We start from the raw sequence: 16,728 nt of genomic DNA, 5'->3' as shown, positions 1-16,728 counted from the left end.
CACCTCGTAACACGCGGCCAAATCCAACCTTTCGCCGAGTCTGATCGTAACGTTTTTTTTACCGCTGCCGAATCCGCTCACTTCGTACTTACACGGCTTTCGTATATTCGCGGAACGTTATCTGTTGTAGGTACGCGATAAAGGTGACAAATCGACGCGCGCGGTGAGACAAACTTTATTTCTTCTCTTTTCGCGGTGTGTACAACGAAAAAAGAAGCTGAAGAAAAAGAAGAAGAAGAAGAACAACGAAAACAACACGCGAAAGAATGCGTAATTAATCAACGCGGAAGGATAAATTTTTATTGTTTTTTTCTTTTTGTCACCGAATTTCTCGCGAGATATTTTTTCTATACATTTTTATCGTAAACGCGATTAAAAGCGAAACGGAAGAATATTTCTGATTCGTATTTATGTGTAGATTATATCATGTAAACCGATTGGGACGAGCATTTGAGACGTCTGCCTATTTAGCAATATCGTTGTGACGTGACAGCGGAAAGCTCGATGCGTAAATTCGAAACGACGACCGAGCGTTAATTTATTCACGCTGCAGGATGAAATTGGATCGTTGTCAAAGATAATTATGACTCGGTGGAATGGAAACGAGGAACGGGGCAAAATTGAACAACAATTAACGGCGGGAAAAGGAGGAAGGAAAAATAAAAACGAGGAAAGGAGAAAACGCTCTTTGAATCGTGAAAAAAGAATCCATGTGTTTTTACTCTGGCCTGAACGAAAAAAAAAGGAAAACATATTTCATTGAATATTCGCGCGAGAGCTTTTCCGGAACCAGGTAAAATAAAAATGGTTTCACCGTCTCACGTATTCTTATAACTTAGACTTATCGTAACAAGGTTGGATCAGTTTCGGATAGAGGAGAGAATGGCAAGACATTCCGAAACCGAACAGGACACGCCAGGATTTTCGAGTTCTATGGTACATATTCCGCAGAGGGATGAGGGGCTTTTTTCTTAAGAATCCCAGGAACGCCCTGAGAAGACGAAGTCAGACTCGTCTCCGATTTCACCTGGTATCATCTCAGACAGAGTCTGCGTCCACAATTCAAGGTACTCGAAGAGTCCTTTCATCGAGGATTACGCCTGTGGGATTTTTTTTAAAGGCTCAGGGTTTCGCGTAAAATTTTTACTCGTTGCAGAGAAAATTTCCGCCCTTAGCTAAGTACTCTCGAGATTTTCAAGAGATGTTAAAAATCTCCACAGTACCATCTCATTTCGAGATGTGAAAAAAGGATTGCTCTATCGAATTTCAAAGCGTAACACTTCCCGATCAGATTTCAAAGAGAATCGAAACTCTTGGGAGTTTCCAAAATCTGGGCTCGGGTTTCTCAGCCTGCAAACCTTATCACGTTTTAGCCTCGTCCTGCAACCGAGCGACCATTTATCAAAGGAAATAGTAAATTTACAAGGTCAGAGTCAGATTTTAAATCCCAGAAACTCGAATGATTCGAATTTTCTTGAAAAAAAAAACGAGGCGCCTGGTGAATAAAAAGCTGAAATCGTTGAGGATCCTTTGAAATTATACACGACAAGGTTGAAGAAATCATAAAAACCGTAAACCTCGAATGGTTTCATGTGATTTCATCTAAATTCTCCCGAGTTCCGTCTGATCGTGTCCTTTCGTTGATTTCCGTATCGATTTCCAATGATATCTTGTAATTCAGTCCTATCCGAAAATCGTTGAGAATCAGGTTTGCGGTTTGCAATCAGTGCAAGTTACACGAAAGGATGGAAATCGATAAAAATCAGTGAAAAGCGACGTTAACGATTCGGAATAACTTATTCGATTTCCAAGCTGCCTCCGTCTTTCCGAAACGTCAGCAGCCGATCGACGCAACTTGAGATGATAAGACCGGATGTACGTCGTCGGTACTTTAAGTGAGAGGATGAAGATAGGCGACAGGACCTTCCTAGTTTAACTTTGCGTTTGTTTAGGCGATTATCCCGAAATCCCTTCGCCGGCCTCGAGCATCGTCGAAGTGTTCTCGGCATTCCGTGATGATCCGGTTGACGAATATCCGTCACCCGGCAGTCGTGTCGTTTGCCAGGGGATTTGATATTCGAGGAACGTCGAGTTGGCGATGCTGCACGCGAGACGGGACGATCTATGAAAATATTTTCAACGTGATGAATGTGGGATGCGAGAATTTCATCTCGCCGTTTAGCCGTCCGTGTCCTTCCGTCGAATAAATTCACGACTATACCTACACTGTGTCCCGGGTAATATCGGCTAACAAACGGCTCATAAATTCACCCTCGAAAACTCTGCACAAATTACCGTGTTTCGCACTCAACTGCAGGGGAGGTGAAAATCGAACCGAAGACACTTCCGTTCTCGATGTCACGCTGCCGATAATATTCAAAATTCCAAAAATACACTACCCGATTTTCTCCTCCGATTGCCTCATTGGAATTGAATATTCTATTTAAAGCTTTCAATCGTCTTTTAAGCTAGTAATGAATTTTGGAATATTAATGCACGATTGGAAAGAGAGAGAAAAAAAAAACTTCCGTCGATCTGAAGTATTTTTTTTCATACGCTGAGAAAAAATTTCATTTGTTACAGTAACTAGAAAAATTCAGTAAAACAGGTATCGTTGAAAAAACTGTTTGAATATTGTTGGAATTGCGAACAACGAGGTAGGCGTAACCATTTTGCGCTATCGTCGATCCTTTTTTGGTTATTGAAACGCAAAATCAGTTTCTTCGGTTTACTCTGCTTTTTTAGTTAAACAAGGCTTTAACGTCAATTTATCGTTGCACAAGCGTTAAATTTTCGCAACAGCGATCGTAACGAGAAAGAATAGTAACGGATACTAGACTTTCCGGTAACAGCTAGAAAACTAATTTTCATTTTCTACCTGGAACTATATTTTTCGATTGTGGTAAGAAATGAAAATAGCTAACGACTGAGCGGTAACCGGAACTGAAAATTTCTTATATTTTACTCTTCCACTGCGCACTTTCCGGATAATTAACAAGGAAAACAAATCAACGGAATCGACGGACAGCCGAGTTTGTTCCGACGAATTTTAGGGCACCTTGGTCGTGGTTCGCAGAGTTTCTCGTTACACTTTCGTCTGGGAGAGAAACAGAGCGGTTCTGTTATAGGCATAGAAGTAAAGTACAGGCAATTAACGCATCTCTCCGACAGGAATTCGACCGAGGTCAGACCTTCCCCTTTTTAATTTCCACGACCGACCTACTTTACAGGTTATACCGATATTATTATTCCCCTTCTCTAATTCCGACGAATCATCGCGGACCCCTAAATAAAAAAGGTGAGTTCAATAAAATCTGCTATCTTCCGCGCATCGAAAATGTTTAACAATAAGTCCACGTTTCTGAAACGCGAAAACGGGCTCACCAGTCCTATTCTATACACAATTCTGAACAAAAACATTAGAACAGATTTTCGTTTGACGCAGAAATAAAGAAATGGTACGGATTCTACAAAATCGCGATACACTGAGAGAAATTTTTATTTCCAAAATTATAGTTCTAGGTAGAAAATGAAAATTAGTTTTCTAGCCGTTACCGGAAAGTCTAGTATCCGTTGCTATTCTTTCTCATTACGATCACTGTTGCTATATTTTCTTGCAATTGTTGCGAACATTTAATGCTTGTGCGACGATAAATTGACGTTGAAGCCTTGTTTAACTAAAAAAGTAGAGTAAACCTCAGACATTGATTTAGCGTTGCAATAACCAAAAAAGGATCGACAATAGCGCAAAATAGTTAGGCGTACCTCGTTTTTTCTAATTCCAACGATATTCAAAACAGTTTTTTTAAAGGATACCTGTTTTGCTGAATTTTTCTAGTTACCGTAACAAATGAAATTTTTCTCAGTGTAGCAAATTCGTAGAGTCCGTGCCATTTCTTTATTTCAGCCTGAAATAAAAACGCATTGGAGTGTTTTTCTTCAGAAATGTGAATATAGAATGGGGCTGTCAAGCCCTTTTTGCGTTTGAGATACGTAGACTTAGCTATTTGGAGATATATATATATATATATATATATATATATATATATATATATATATATATATATATGCAGGTACGTCAACGTTGAAACCGACCAGGACAACCGGAGCCTTCTCTTAAGAATAGAAAGACACGCGTTGTGGATTATTTCAGTGGAACAAAAAACAAAAAAAAGAAATCAGTTTCTCTCTCAGAGTTGAAAAGTAATCGCGATGACGGAAATGAAAGCTTTCAAACTTCGTGAAACTCGTTCCAGCTGTCGGTTCTCACCGACAGAATTAAGTTCGGGGAGAGAAGCCGTTCAAGTAACTAAAATTCTAGTGAAAAAATGGAGAATATTTATTTTGTTTCGTTTTTCTTTTTTTACTTCAGAAAAGATCGCCCACAATCGAGCGTAATTTATTGTAATTCGAAAATCGCGACGCACGTCTTTGACTTTGAGAGTTGAAAACTTGTCCTTCGAATTCGACGCCGGCGATGCGACGAAGCGCGGAATTCTCGCGCTCCTGGTATGTGTGCATGCACGTCCCTGTAGGCGCGTCGGCATGTCTGGCAGTCAGACGTGTCGGTCTCTCTGTCCACTTCCGAATGAACATGCGCACGATGAACTTGGGGAAACGCGATACAGGCTTCAGTAGCGCGTCGCACGCCAACCGCACAGCCGACACTCGCGGCTTTTCATTCCGATTCGTCGATGCGCTCGAGGTTTAAGGAAAATTTTTCCACCAACGTCTGAGAAAACGGTCGCGTTCGCGGGAATTTTACAAATTAAAAAAAAAAAAAAAAAGAATACACGAAGCGGGAAAATTACGCGAGAATTAAATTTTACTTCATTTTCGTCGCGTCTTAATTGCGGTAGATTGTAAATAACATCTTGGTCAAATCTCGTAGTAACGAAGTTTATTTTTTTTTTTTTTTCTTTTTTCACTTCTCACAATTTTCCTAGATTCCACGATAATAACAGTTTCAATTTTTGAAAAGTAACGGATCTTATGCGAAAACGTGCTGATAATTGTTTAACCGACACGTGCAGAGGGCGGGGAAAAATTGCCAATTTTTTTGAATAAAAAGTATCGCGAGAGGTGCGAACTTTCTTTTAGGGTGAAAATTTCTTTCGTTTTATGTTCTTGAAGTTCGACCGTCGGCTCTCGATCTAATTCGCATGGTAAGCGACCTGAACTCTTGCATTATAATAAAGCTTAATTAATCGCTTCGTTGAGAAAATAAATTTCAACTATTTGCAGAAATGTTCCTATTTTTTCCACTACCTCCTCTCGTTTCCTCATAATTCCTCGATAAAAACTCACCTCGCGTACAATTGTACAATTGGAATTCCGCACGTGCCTCGATGTACCTTGCATGCAATTTTTTTTTTTTCCCCCGACGCGAAGCGAGTGCTCTAATCGCACCGATCCCGGGTATCGGGATTGAATTTCCTGTTCTAGTATCGCCTAATACTGATCCGAATTGTCCTTCGAATGGAATTCGAATTCGAATTTTCCTCCCGAGACGACCCGTTTGATCGACTAGCCGCGTAGCAGCCAATTTCAATGCCCGATACTCGTATTTACAAGAAGATCACGCATAATTTGTGAACAGAAATCACAACATCGTTGTAAAATAAAGAAGTAAACAAATGAGCAAAGACGGTGTTAATGAGTTTGAAAATTTCAAAGATTTTTTTATCATTTTCCGCTACACTCTCACCGCCAATTTTCGTATTTGACAGATGTACGTATACGTGTAACTGAGAGAGAAATAAAAAACGAAAAGCAAAAAGGAGAAACAGACTTTTTATGCATCCCAGGGTCGTAAAACTGGCGACGGGAAGAAATATTGGAAAAGTTTTTCGGGGGCTGCTTCCGATAATTAAAACTGTGTAACTTCCATATCGTAACTTTTGGCTTGGTAATTAAACAACCGAGTGGTTAATTGGCGGTGCGAAGAAGCGGAAGGAAAGGTAAGGAAAGGTAAGGACAAAAAATAAAGAGGAAATATTCGTTAAAACGTGCAAGGCAAAAACAGACTCGGCTGGTGAACGGAAATTGCAAGATTTGAAAATAAAACAAGGAAAAAAAAAAACATTAGAAAAAATCTCCCTCAGAGCCGGAGAAAAGGAGCTCGTAATAAAAATGCGAGAAGGTTCAATTTCGTTGCGTTACGTTAATACGGTTCGTTCGAAGAAAAACAAGGGGAAAAGGAACGAGAGGAGGATGAACAAAACAACTTTTGTTTGTTTTCTCTGTTTGATTGCAAGAGGAAAAAACGACGAGAAAAATGTATAATTGCTTTTGAATTTTGTGAGGTATTTTTTCAACTCTGCGGATAAATATAATATCATATAGCGTTATATCCTGCGATGTTCTATGAATTTTCGTTTCGCGTTATACGCCTTCCACCCGAGTTACATACATTATGTATAGTCGACGGAGTTTGGAGCAGAAAACGAAAGAAAAAGTCAGTAGTCTGTCGGGATATTTTATCCTAAAAAGATTTTTCGCCTTCTTTTTACCTTCCCTTATTATTTCAGGGGTTGATTTTGTTTTTTTTTTTTTTTTCCGAAGATGTGGCTGGAGGGATGAAAAAAGGAAAGAAAGAAGGAAAGAAAAAGATAAGTTTAAGTAAAACATTGCGGAAGTAAAACGACCGTTGTTGTGTTATATTCAGTTCGCGAAAGTCAATAAAATTATACCCTCGCAAAACAGACGTTGTAACGGAATTGCGCGAAGTAATCCCTTCGCGATGGGTTCCCTGATACTTTTTAAAACCGGCGCAAAATAATCTACGCATCGATTAATCGGTTCCAAAAAAAAAAAAAAAAAATAATCGAACACGACTCGATTGACTCGGTAAAAATTAATCGATTGTTTCGTATTTTTTTTTGAAACGCTGCATTTGAAACCAACATTTCGTAAATAGTACGCGCGTAGTCTTAATAGCGGAAAAGTTTTTCGATAATTTATGGCGAAAATATTCATTTATCTTTCACTCATTGTTAGAAAATAGGAATCTTAGTATTTCGTCGTTCGTGGGAGTAAAATAAAAAGCCGATTACGAGGTAAAACAATCGAGGCGTTCGATTAATCGGGCAAATAACGATCGAAAATCGATTAGTTTTGGTAATTGTTAGCGAAAAGCGAACGGTCCTAGTACGTATGTATGTATATATAATATGTACGTATGTTATAATGGGAGCCGGAGTAATCTCGACGCTGTAATATCGAACTTGACAAAGAAACCCTTTCACAATGCCCTGCAACTCCCGATCCGGTCACATCAATACGATATTTCCGCGCCGCGCGTTCCGATAATCTTTATCACCGCAAAGATAACCAACCCTTTTCCTCACCCCCCCCCCCCCCCCCCCCCCCTCCCCCCTCCCCCCTCCCCCCAATTTTTCCTACACGTCACGCAACGTTCGACGAAGGAGCAATCGAATCTATTGGCAATATTTCTCGGCCGCTCGATCCCCCTTCCAAAAGCTATATCTAGAGGTATATAGGTACCACCTGTGCTCCTTTTCCTTCGATTGGGGCCTTTTATCCAGTTCCCGAAACGTCCTGCACCGGCTATTCATAGCTTTGTAGTAGAGAGAGAGAGAGAGAGAGAGAGAGAGAGAGAGAGAGAGAGAGAATGATTTATTACAATTCCAGGCTGCTTTTTTATTCCTGACCGTTATATTCTACCTGCGATTTATTATATCTTTGGAGAATTTAATATCGTTCAATTATTGCTTCGAGATGCATTTACACCGTCAATTTGGGATCGACCATTTATTTCAGGTCCAGGGTGTGAAAATTTCGAAAGATCGGAAAATTAAAGAATCACAATGTCGGGTTTTCAAAGACGCGAATATCTGTAGAATCTTGTAAATTTACAAAGTGGATGAACGCGGTGAAAACATTGAAGCCCCGATGTTGAATCATTTTTAGTCTGCTATATTTTCACTCGTTCCAATGATTCTGTACATTGCGATGCTTTCTATATTCTGGCCGTTCTAAGTTTCGAAAATTCGATACTGCGGTACACTTGTTTTTCCAATCTTTATACACTCTTTCCACCACACGCGAAATCCCTAAAAACGGAGGACTTCGAAACGTGTCCTTATAAATACTCGTTACCCGCCAATTTTCTCGATCATTTAAATTTCAGATGACGAATTGAAGCCGATCAATTTACACGAGATGGAGACTCTTTACACGGGGGTTGTGCACGGCTTCCCTCAGGCGAAGGGATTGGCGGGGGGAGGAATTTCCGGGGGGATTGGAGGCGCCCTGGACCAAGACGGAGCCCTCAGCCTGATCGTGGTTTTGGGAGGAAGTCTCTCCCTTGTGGCGCTGGTCTTCGCGTTTATCACTTACAGGTACGAAATCGTCCGATATTCAATTCGATGTATCCTCGGACCTCGTTCCGGCGATCTTCTTGACTCACTCGAATTTACGTCCAAGTAGATAATTCAACGATGCTTGCGCTGTTTCATTGGCCCTGAAAATAAGGACGAATGGATCGTGTACACCGAGAGAAATTTTTAGTTCCGGTTACCGCTCAGTCCTTAACCATTTTCATTTTTCACCAAAATCGAAAAATATAGTTCTAGGTAGAAAATGAAAATTAGTTTTCTAGCTGTTACCGGAAAGTCTGGTATCCGTTACCGTTCTTTCTCATTACGATCACTCTCGCTATATTTTTTTGTAACTGTTGCGAAAGTTTAACGCTTGTGCGCCGATAAATTGACGTTAAAGCCTTGTTTAACTAAAAAAGTAGAGTAAGCCTCAGAGACTGATTTTGCGTTGCGATTACCAAAAAAGGATCGACGATAGCGCAAAATGTTTAGGCGCACCTCGTTTTTCGTAATTCCAACAATATTTAAACAGTTTTTTTCAACGATACCTGTTTTACTGAATTTTTCTCACTGTAATCGTCCTTATCAAAAACATCTGCCACATCGGTCGAGGGAATTGTATTCAACTCACGCGGGCGGCTGTTAATTTTTAAATCCAAAATAGCAAATTATACCTGTAAGATAAAACGTGTGTTTGAAAGAGTTGCACGGAGTAGCCGAATCATTATCACAATTTCTCTGGTCGGTGCAAGTAGAAAATAACGGCCGGATTATTTATCCGTGGGATTTAGCGGGGCAAAAAGTTGCTTGTGTGTGACAGCTTACACGTACGCCTAATACGTATTTACATGCTTATAATGCACTTTGGACCAAGCTTTGAGGATATTTTTGCAAGAGAAGATGACGTAAACGAAAATCGTCGCCTCCAAGATTGAGAAAAGAAAATGTCCATCGATCCAATGGCCGATTTATACGCAGGAGCTTCTCGTATGGAGTTTCTTCTATTTCTTTTTCATTCGAGTGCGGAAAGCACATCTGTATACATATGTAGATAGGTAGATAGGTGAGCGACGAAATTGCGACGTTTCTTCGTACGGCTGGACCTTATTCTTTGCTGTACGTATGGCATCTATCTAGGCACATATATATGTATATATGTATACATTATACATAGATGAAAAATTCAAAATAATGGAAGAGAATAAAAGTAAAGTGAGAGGAGGAGAGCTAAAAGCGAGCGCGTAGGTATTGTTGAACCGTTTTTGCTAAACGACAGCTGCTGACTCGTTGAAATCCAGGTGCTCAGACAAAATACGTTTTGAAAGCCCGAGCAGCGAAATGAAGAGAGGAATAGAAGTAGATAGTAAAAAAAGAAAAAAAAACACGTTCTCTTTCATCCGTAAATTCCGTTTCACATTCTGTCACGCTGCTGTGAGAATGGATTGCCCTGTGTCTACAACGGCATAAATATCATCCGTATACGATAAATGTTACCTTACGATATACGAATTTGAAGGATTAAATTCTTGCACCTCTGCACGCAGGATTTTCCGCCCCTGTTTCCCAGCAATTTACAGAAGAAGCTTTCGGCCCGGTTGTTCGTTGGGATAACGAATGAATAAGACTCGTGCCTTAACTTTGAGTTTGCTTCGAGGAATCGACGTTTGCAACAAGCGTGATTCGTTTAACAAATTGGTCGACGGCAGGGTGCCTCGACGGTTCGTTTTTGGAATAGATAAGCTAAGCTGTAAGCACAGAGCGGTTCGTCACTTCAGAAGCTCCCGCCGCAGGTTAACAAAGGCCTTTGTATACGGCAACCGAAATCGAGAATCACGGCGCCCGTACACGTAAACGAAATTCCATTAATACGACTTTTATTTCTGTACTTAGTTAGAAGCTTCTCCTCGCTCGTTTCTCCTCTTGTACACCTCCTGTTTCCGCAACGGACGAAACGAAGAATCACGAAGAAGAAGAATAAAAAGAAAAGGAAAAGGAAAACGACTTCTTGCAAGCGCGAAGGGAACCAATTTTCTCCCGTCTCGTAATTAGCGAGTATTTAACTCTGTTTCTTTTTTTTTTTTTTTTCTCTCTTTTCCTCTTCCCTTTCTTTGCCCCTCGATACGATCTCAGACCGCTTTTATTTCCCGCGGTCGGTGTAATAGGCCGAGGATCTGCTCCGGGATTTCTCTCGCTGGCGTTCATTCTCCGAGAGACTATGCAAAAAACGGAGCTATTCTGCGTCGGTGTTTTCGGCGTCGAATCACGTGTTATTCCGGAAAATCTTCGCCGTTCTAGAGAAGTTAGAGAGAGAGAGAGAGAGAGAGAGAGAGAGAGAGAGAGAGAGAGAGAGAGAGAGAGAGAGATTTTGAATTGCCCGATCATCGCGTTTATTCAATAAAAATTATCGTATTTATATGTATTGAAAGTAAAATTTTCCGAATACACTCTGTATCTTTTCAATATTCATACAAATTTATTTCTCATCTCATCTTCATCGTATACTTTACAAAATTTGAGCTTACATTCCGAAGCGACTAACTTCTTCGAACAAAGCGAGAGAGAGAGAGAAAAAAAAAATAAGAAACCGTTTATTTTTTAACCCTTCGCATGCGCACGGAAAACGATGAAAATGTCGAAACGGACGTTTCGTTTTTTATTTATATTTTTTTTTTTTTTTTCTTTATTTGTTGCAGATCTTGAGGACTCGCATTGAAACGAATTTCACGATCGGAAAAGATCAGAATTCCAACTCAATGTCGGGGGTCCGATTCGAAAAGATGATAAAATTGATCAGGGCGAGGTCTATAAGGGCCCGAGAATTAAAGGATTTTCATACCTATCTGCAGCCCGTTAGAAATTTCGACTCTACATTAAAAAAGAACTCGACGAAAGTTAACGGATCCGTTAATACGTGTACACATTTACCCTGGACGTTTCGTTCCTGATACCTGAGCAAGCAATTTCTGGCAATAACCCGGGGTTATATCGGTGAAATTTTTACTCCCGCATGGTAATTAATTATCTGCTCGGGCGGTTTTCTTGCACATATATATATATATATATATATGTATATGTATGTATGTACTATGTTTAACCAAAAAAATATTCCAGACGTAGATCCGCGAGCGGGGATAATTTTCGGGGTGAATTACGCCGTTCGTTATTGCTTAGTTTTTTTGTTTCTCTTTTTTCGTTTTTTTTTTTTTTGTTTTTTTTTTTACCTCTTTTACGGGAAATTAACCCAGGCGCCGGGCTGCTGCGGCTGTATACGTATATTAAATCCTGAGGGCGCCGAGTGACGCGCCAGGAGATCATGATTACGGGGTGATGATATGTGAATTGAATTCCGGGAACATTAACCGCGTCTTTTCGTCCCCCAGACGCGCTGGATGTGGGAGGTATAAGGTAGATTTGAAAAAACTGACGTATGTACCTCATCGCGGTCCGGGGCTCATACATCATGCGCGTTTCCCATTCAAACGATCGGCATCCCCGTGACTGTTATAAAACCGGCTTTGTTCACGCGGCGCTCGGGAAACCGCGAAAAGGATGAAAGGAAGAGAAGGAAAATGTGAAAAAAAATTTCTACTCCGTTGTAAATTACCGCACGTGTGATATATAACCGTCGAATATAAGGATCGGGCGTGAAATATGATCGAAGTTATCATCGCCGATCTTAACATTCTCACTATTATACGGCACAGATCGCTCGTCTGTGTACCTTCGGAGTTTCAACTCCCGTTCGCGGATGATCGATCGCTTCGGTTCTTGCTTCGGGCATTTGATCATTTTCGCACGAGTCTCGGATGAAAATTCCACGGAGAAACAAAAATAAGACGGAAAAACGGTTTTTTCGCGATATTTTCTCATCGCCATGGAAAAGGAAGAGTCTGTCCGACAAACTTCCGCGATTATCTCGGTGACGGCGGAGTTAAAAATCTGATACTGACGGTACTTTGCGGAGGAATGAAAAAGTTTTGAGAAAAGCTCGAAAAAAAAAAAAAAAAAAAATCCTAAAATATAAAACATTGATAAATTTTGGAAAAAAAAAATTTACATGTAAACTGGGAGAAGAAATGGTAGCAGATGCGGCTCGCCAGAGCCGAAGGATTTCTTAAAAAATTGAAAGATTTACTTCCAAGTCGCAAAACCGATTTACCCAATATCTCGCTTAATTAACGCCTTATATACCAGAATACATATAATCCGCATATATTTATTGAAACAGTTGAAACAGGTCACGTTTATACCACATACATATATATCTAACAATAAGTTTGACTAACAATAAGCGAAGGCGGGGATAGAAATATTCAGAGATTCCACCGCCTTCGATTCCACATTACACATTTGTATCGTTTGCATTTCAAAACCCGGGAAAGGATAATCGGCCAATCATGTGTTATTAATATGCCGGGTTTCTTACAAACGATGCTTGCTTATCGCTATCTCATTTCACCAAATACTGCGGTGGAAAAATCAAAGTGTTGTCTTACATACCAACGTAAATATATATATATATATATACATTTAATACATATTTTTCTAAAACAAAATTGATTTATAACAATAAATTATACCGAGGAATTCACCCTGTTTAATTGACTGTAAATTTTTCTCCAGACACGACAGCGAATTTCGCACAATTTCTGTATTATAAAAGCCCCGATGTACGGATTTTCTTAACAATACGCATTCGTGCCTGTATCGTAAATAATAACGGGCGTCAGGGACCTTCGGTGAAATTTCTCTCCCTCGATTAACGGGGAACAATTCAGGTAATAGTTAATAGAATGTGGTCAGGGGGTCGGAGGTTGATTAAGTGACGTTAGGTGACGTTAGGTTGGATAGGCAATAACGCACGTGGTGTGCGAGCTTCTCCTTCATCTGAGTGACACAAATTGAAGGGTGGCGCCGAGCTGGAAGTGCCGGAGTTTCCACGCGCCTCGCTGCAAGCTTAGCTTTCGCGGGGGTCTCGAAACCTTTCGGGATGACGAGCGAAACGTCGAGGTATAACCTAAGTGCCCGGTTAGGTTATGAAGTTGAAGTGCCGAAACATGACGGAGACACCGCAGAGACGGGTAAGTGAATATAGGAGGAAATTAATAAAAAGGAGTTCGACGGAATTTTCGCAAAAACGAAAACGGCTAACGGGTCAAAATTTTGCCCGCGAGTCGGAGGAAATTCTCGCGTCAACTTTTTCGGCTCCGTCTTTCTTCTTCTTCTTCTTCTCCTTCTTCTTCCACTTATTTTCTTTTCTCACTTGACGGAAGCGGTGACGCGAAGGGTAGAAAGCTCTGTGATCGAGTGCCCTAATGCGGAAATTGACGGGAAATGAAAGAGTAAGCTTTCATAGGCGGATTCGACCTGGAACCTGGAAGAACCTCCGCGTCGTTTTCTTTTCCCGTTGTAGAATAATATCCAGTGCCGAGAATTGGTTGAGAAAAGGAAAAACTTTACCGAGGCGAGTGTTCCAGTTATCGAACTTTTTTGGTTGTATCTGTTCGATCCTTGCTTCTAAAATGATCAAAAAACACATTCCCAGGGTCGAAATCTCCAGCAATTGATTTTAGTCATCGTGAAGTTCACAATTTGTGCCGTCGAGTTATAAATTTTGAAAGTAAACGGTCCGATGATTGGGTCTGAACGTGTCGATAACTGCACTGAGAGAAATTTTTAGTTCCGGTTACCGCTCGGTCCTCAAATATTTTCATTTTTTACCACAATCGAAAAATATAGTTCTAGGTACAAAATGAAATTTTTTTTTTAACGATACCTGTTTTACTAAATTTTTCTAGTTCCCGTAACAAATGAAATTTTTCTCAGTGTGGTACACCTGCCTTATCCAAGGTTCAGCTCGCTACGACAGAAAGAATCGAGTCTGCTTTTCTCTCCCTTCCTTTCGACCAGATCAGCAGGATCTATGAGGGCACGGACTGCAGCTGCAATCCGAGCTTTTATGGATCGCTTGATTTTCCCCCCTGCAGCTCGTTTAACCGGCTTGCAATAAACCGTGGCTGCACTGCCGGTGAAAAGAGGATCGTGATGAACCGGGTGCTTCGTGAAACCAGCCGCGCTGCCTGCCTCACGTCCCAATCCTGCAGCTTCTTTCCCTTCCATCCAGCCTCTATCCTTGAGAGTGAAAAAGGCGCCTTTTCGCCGTTATTCGAGATAAATGTGCGAACGGGGCGGCGGGACACGGACACCTTTTCCCGAGGGGTTGATCGTTCGGGAATTCAGTGTACGCACCTGAGTTCAAGACCTGACTTTTTATACCTACCGTAATGGGTTCGGTTACGTTTACGTATTCGGGCGATTAAAGTAGACACACCAATGAAAATCCCACGTTCGGAGGAAAATTTTTGCTTTTTAGAAAAGTCAGTTTCTGGACAAATTTTATCAAAGATATTCTCGTGGAAGAACGGTATTTTCTTTTTATTACCAAAATTAATGGAATATTACTTTTTTAAAATTACAGTAATACGATAATTTTTTCAAAATAATTTCACCGTGTAGATCCGATTTTGCAATCGCAACAAAATCTATGGGATTGTGGTTTCAAACAGTTTAGACATTATTAGAGCATTTTGTTTTCCGCACGCTAGAAAATCAACTAAACTTTTTTTGGTTGCATGAGAATAATGTTTGGTCGGATGTACATTAACCTTGAAATTTGGTTGCCAGGACCAAAGTTTGGTCATTACAACCAAATTTTTTTCCGAGCGCACGTTTGTTCGGTTTACCTGAAATTCTATAATTATATCGCGGTAATTGCGGTTTATTCGACCAAGCATTTTCCTGAAATCGATGTTCAAAAAGCTCCTTACTCACTTATCAGCCTCCCTAAGAGTGACTTCGCGCACTGAGAAAAATTTCATTTATTACATTAACTAGAAAATTGAGTAAAACAGGTATCGTTAAAAAAACCGTTTGAATGTTGTTGGAATTACGAAAAACGAGGTACGCATAACCATTTTGCGCTATCGTCGATCCTTTTTTGGTAATTGCAACGCAAAATCAGTTTCCGAGGTTTACTCTACTTTTTTACTTAAATTTTTTAGTGTTTAGTTGAGTTGCAAGAAAATCTAGTAACAGTGATCGTAATGAGAAAGAATAGCAACGGATACCAGACTTTCCGGTAACGGCTAGAAAACTAATTATCGTTTTCTACCGAGAACTATATTTTTCGATTGCGATAAAATATGAAAATAGTCAATGACTGAGCGGTAACCGGAACTAAAGATTTCTCTCAGGATCAGTGAACGACTTCCGGTATCTTGTGTAATTAGAACCTCGATCTCTCGAATCTCTCCACGATTACTTCCGAATCTCGAATGTCGGATACTGATCCTAAACGATCTCGAAAAAATCTTCTAAGATCAAGGTATCTTGCGGTATTTTGCGACGTACGTTTTAGGCGAACACACGCGTGCACATTTGTGTCACACGTACCGGCGATGAGGGATTAGGTATACAAAGGATGGAAGGACATTGCGCAGCGGCTCGGCTTAGCCTTCGCTACATAAATCAGAGAGTACGGGAAACTATAGTCTGAGGTGATTTATGATCCAGGAGTGTTGGCTGCCTCGTAAGCAAATTGACGTTGCGTTCGAAGACCGAAACTTGTAGCCGGAGTTACAAAGTCAACCTGTTCCCGTATAACGTAGTATAACAACGAACCCTTCTTCCTCGACTTCGTCCTTCCTCTTCGTCTTCTTCCAGTAATCGGGCGATTATACACGTAGATTGTGCACGTACGGACAAAACAAACTGTCACGACGCATCCGTGCTTCCGGCCGTTCGATAAGGATCATAGCCTCGGGTTAATTTACGCTTTTCAACACGTTTTCTTGAACGAGCTGTAAAAACTGCGCGGTGCTTGATGCCTTTTTAAAGTCTCCTTTGAAAGGAGAGACCCGTTTGACGCGCTGAAAAGAAGCTGATTTTTAGGAATTGATCCTTTAAAATGTTTCACAGTATTCTACCGTAAGTTTGAGCGAAAAAAAATCAATCTTTTCTGTTATCAAAAAAGTTTATCGCAGTAAATATAAATTCATTTGTTTGGCACGAAATCGTTCGCGCGATGATTTGTGTTGAATTGAAATCAAAAATTCAGAACAATTCAATTTCTCAAATACTGTACGCTCGAGTTGAACCTGATTAAAAAAAAAAAAATGTAAGCCAAGTTGTACCAGTGGCAAAAGAAAAAAACAAAAAAAAAAACAAAAACGATTTTAACGAAAAATTTCCACGTCAGTTATGAAATTACAGCAATGTAACCAAACAATATCGTTGCAAATATTGATTCAAATCGTGCGTATACTCTTTGAGAGAAGTAATTGTCTTGAATTTTTTATTTCGGACGATAACGCGCTGCAGGCGGTAG

General features: G+C 40.4%; 1 protein-coding gene across 1 annotated transcript in view; it reads left to right on the top strand.

Moving 5' to 3' along the window:
• Positions 1–4,649: 4,649 nt before the first annotated feature.
• The window catches only part of LOC107219571 (cadherin EGF LAG seven-pass G-type receptor 1-like), an 80,139-nt gene continuing 68,060 nt past the window's right edge, over positions 4,650–16,728 (top strand). Inside the window, exons 1-2 of the mRNA XM_046738489.1 lie at positions 4,650–5,165; positions 8,153–8,363. Of these exons, the coding sequence (XP_046594445.1) occupies positions 8,185–8,363 (179 nt within the window). The 5' untranslated portion in view covers positions 4,650–5,165; positions 8,153–8,184. The remainder of the gene's footprint in view (positions 5,166–8,152; positions 8,364–16,728) is intronic.

Source organism: Neodiprion lecontei, chromosome 4, assembly GCF_021901455.1.
Source record: "Neodiprion lecontei isolate iyNeoLeco1 chromosome 4, iyNeoLeco1.1, whole genome shotgun sequence".
NCBI lineage: Eukaryota > Metazoa > Arthropoda > Insecta > Hymenoptera > Diprionidae > Neodiprion > Neodiprion lecontei.
Note: the sequence above shows the minus strand (reverse complement) of the source record. Positions and strands in the feature narration are given on the sequence as shown.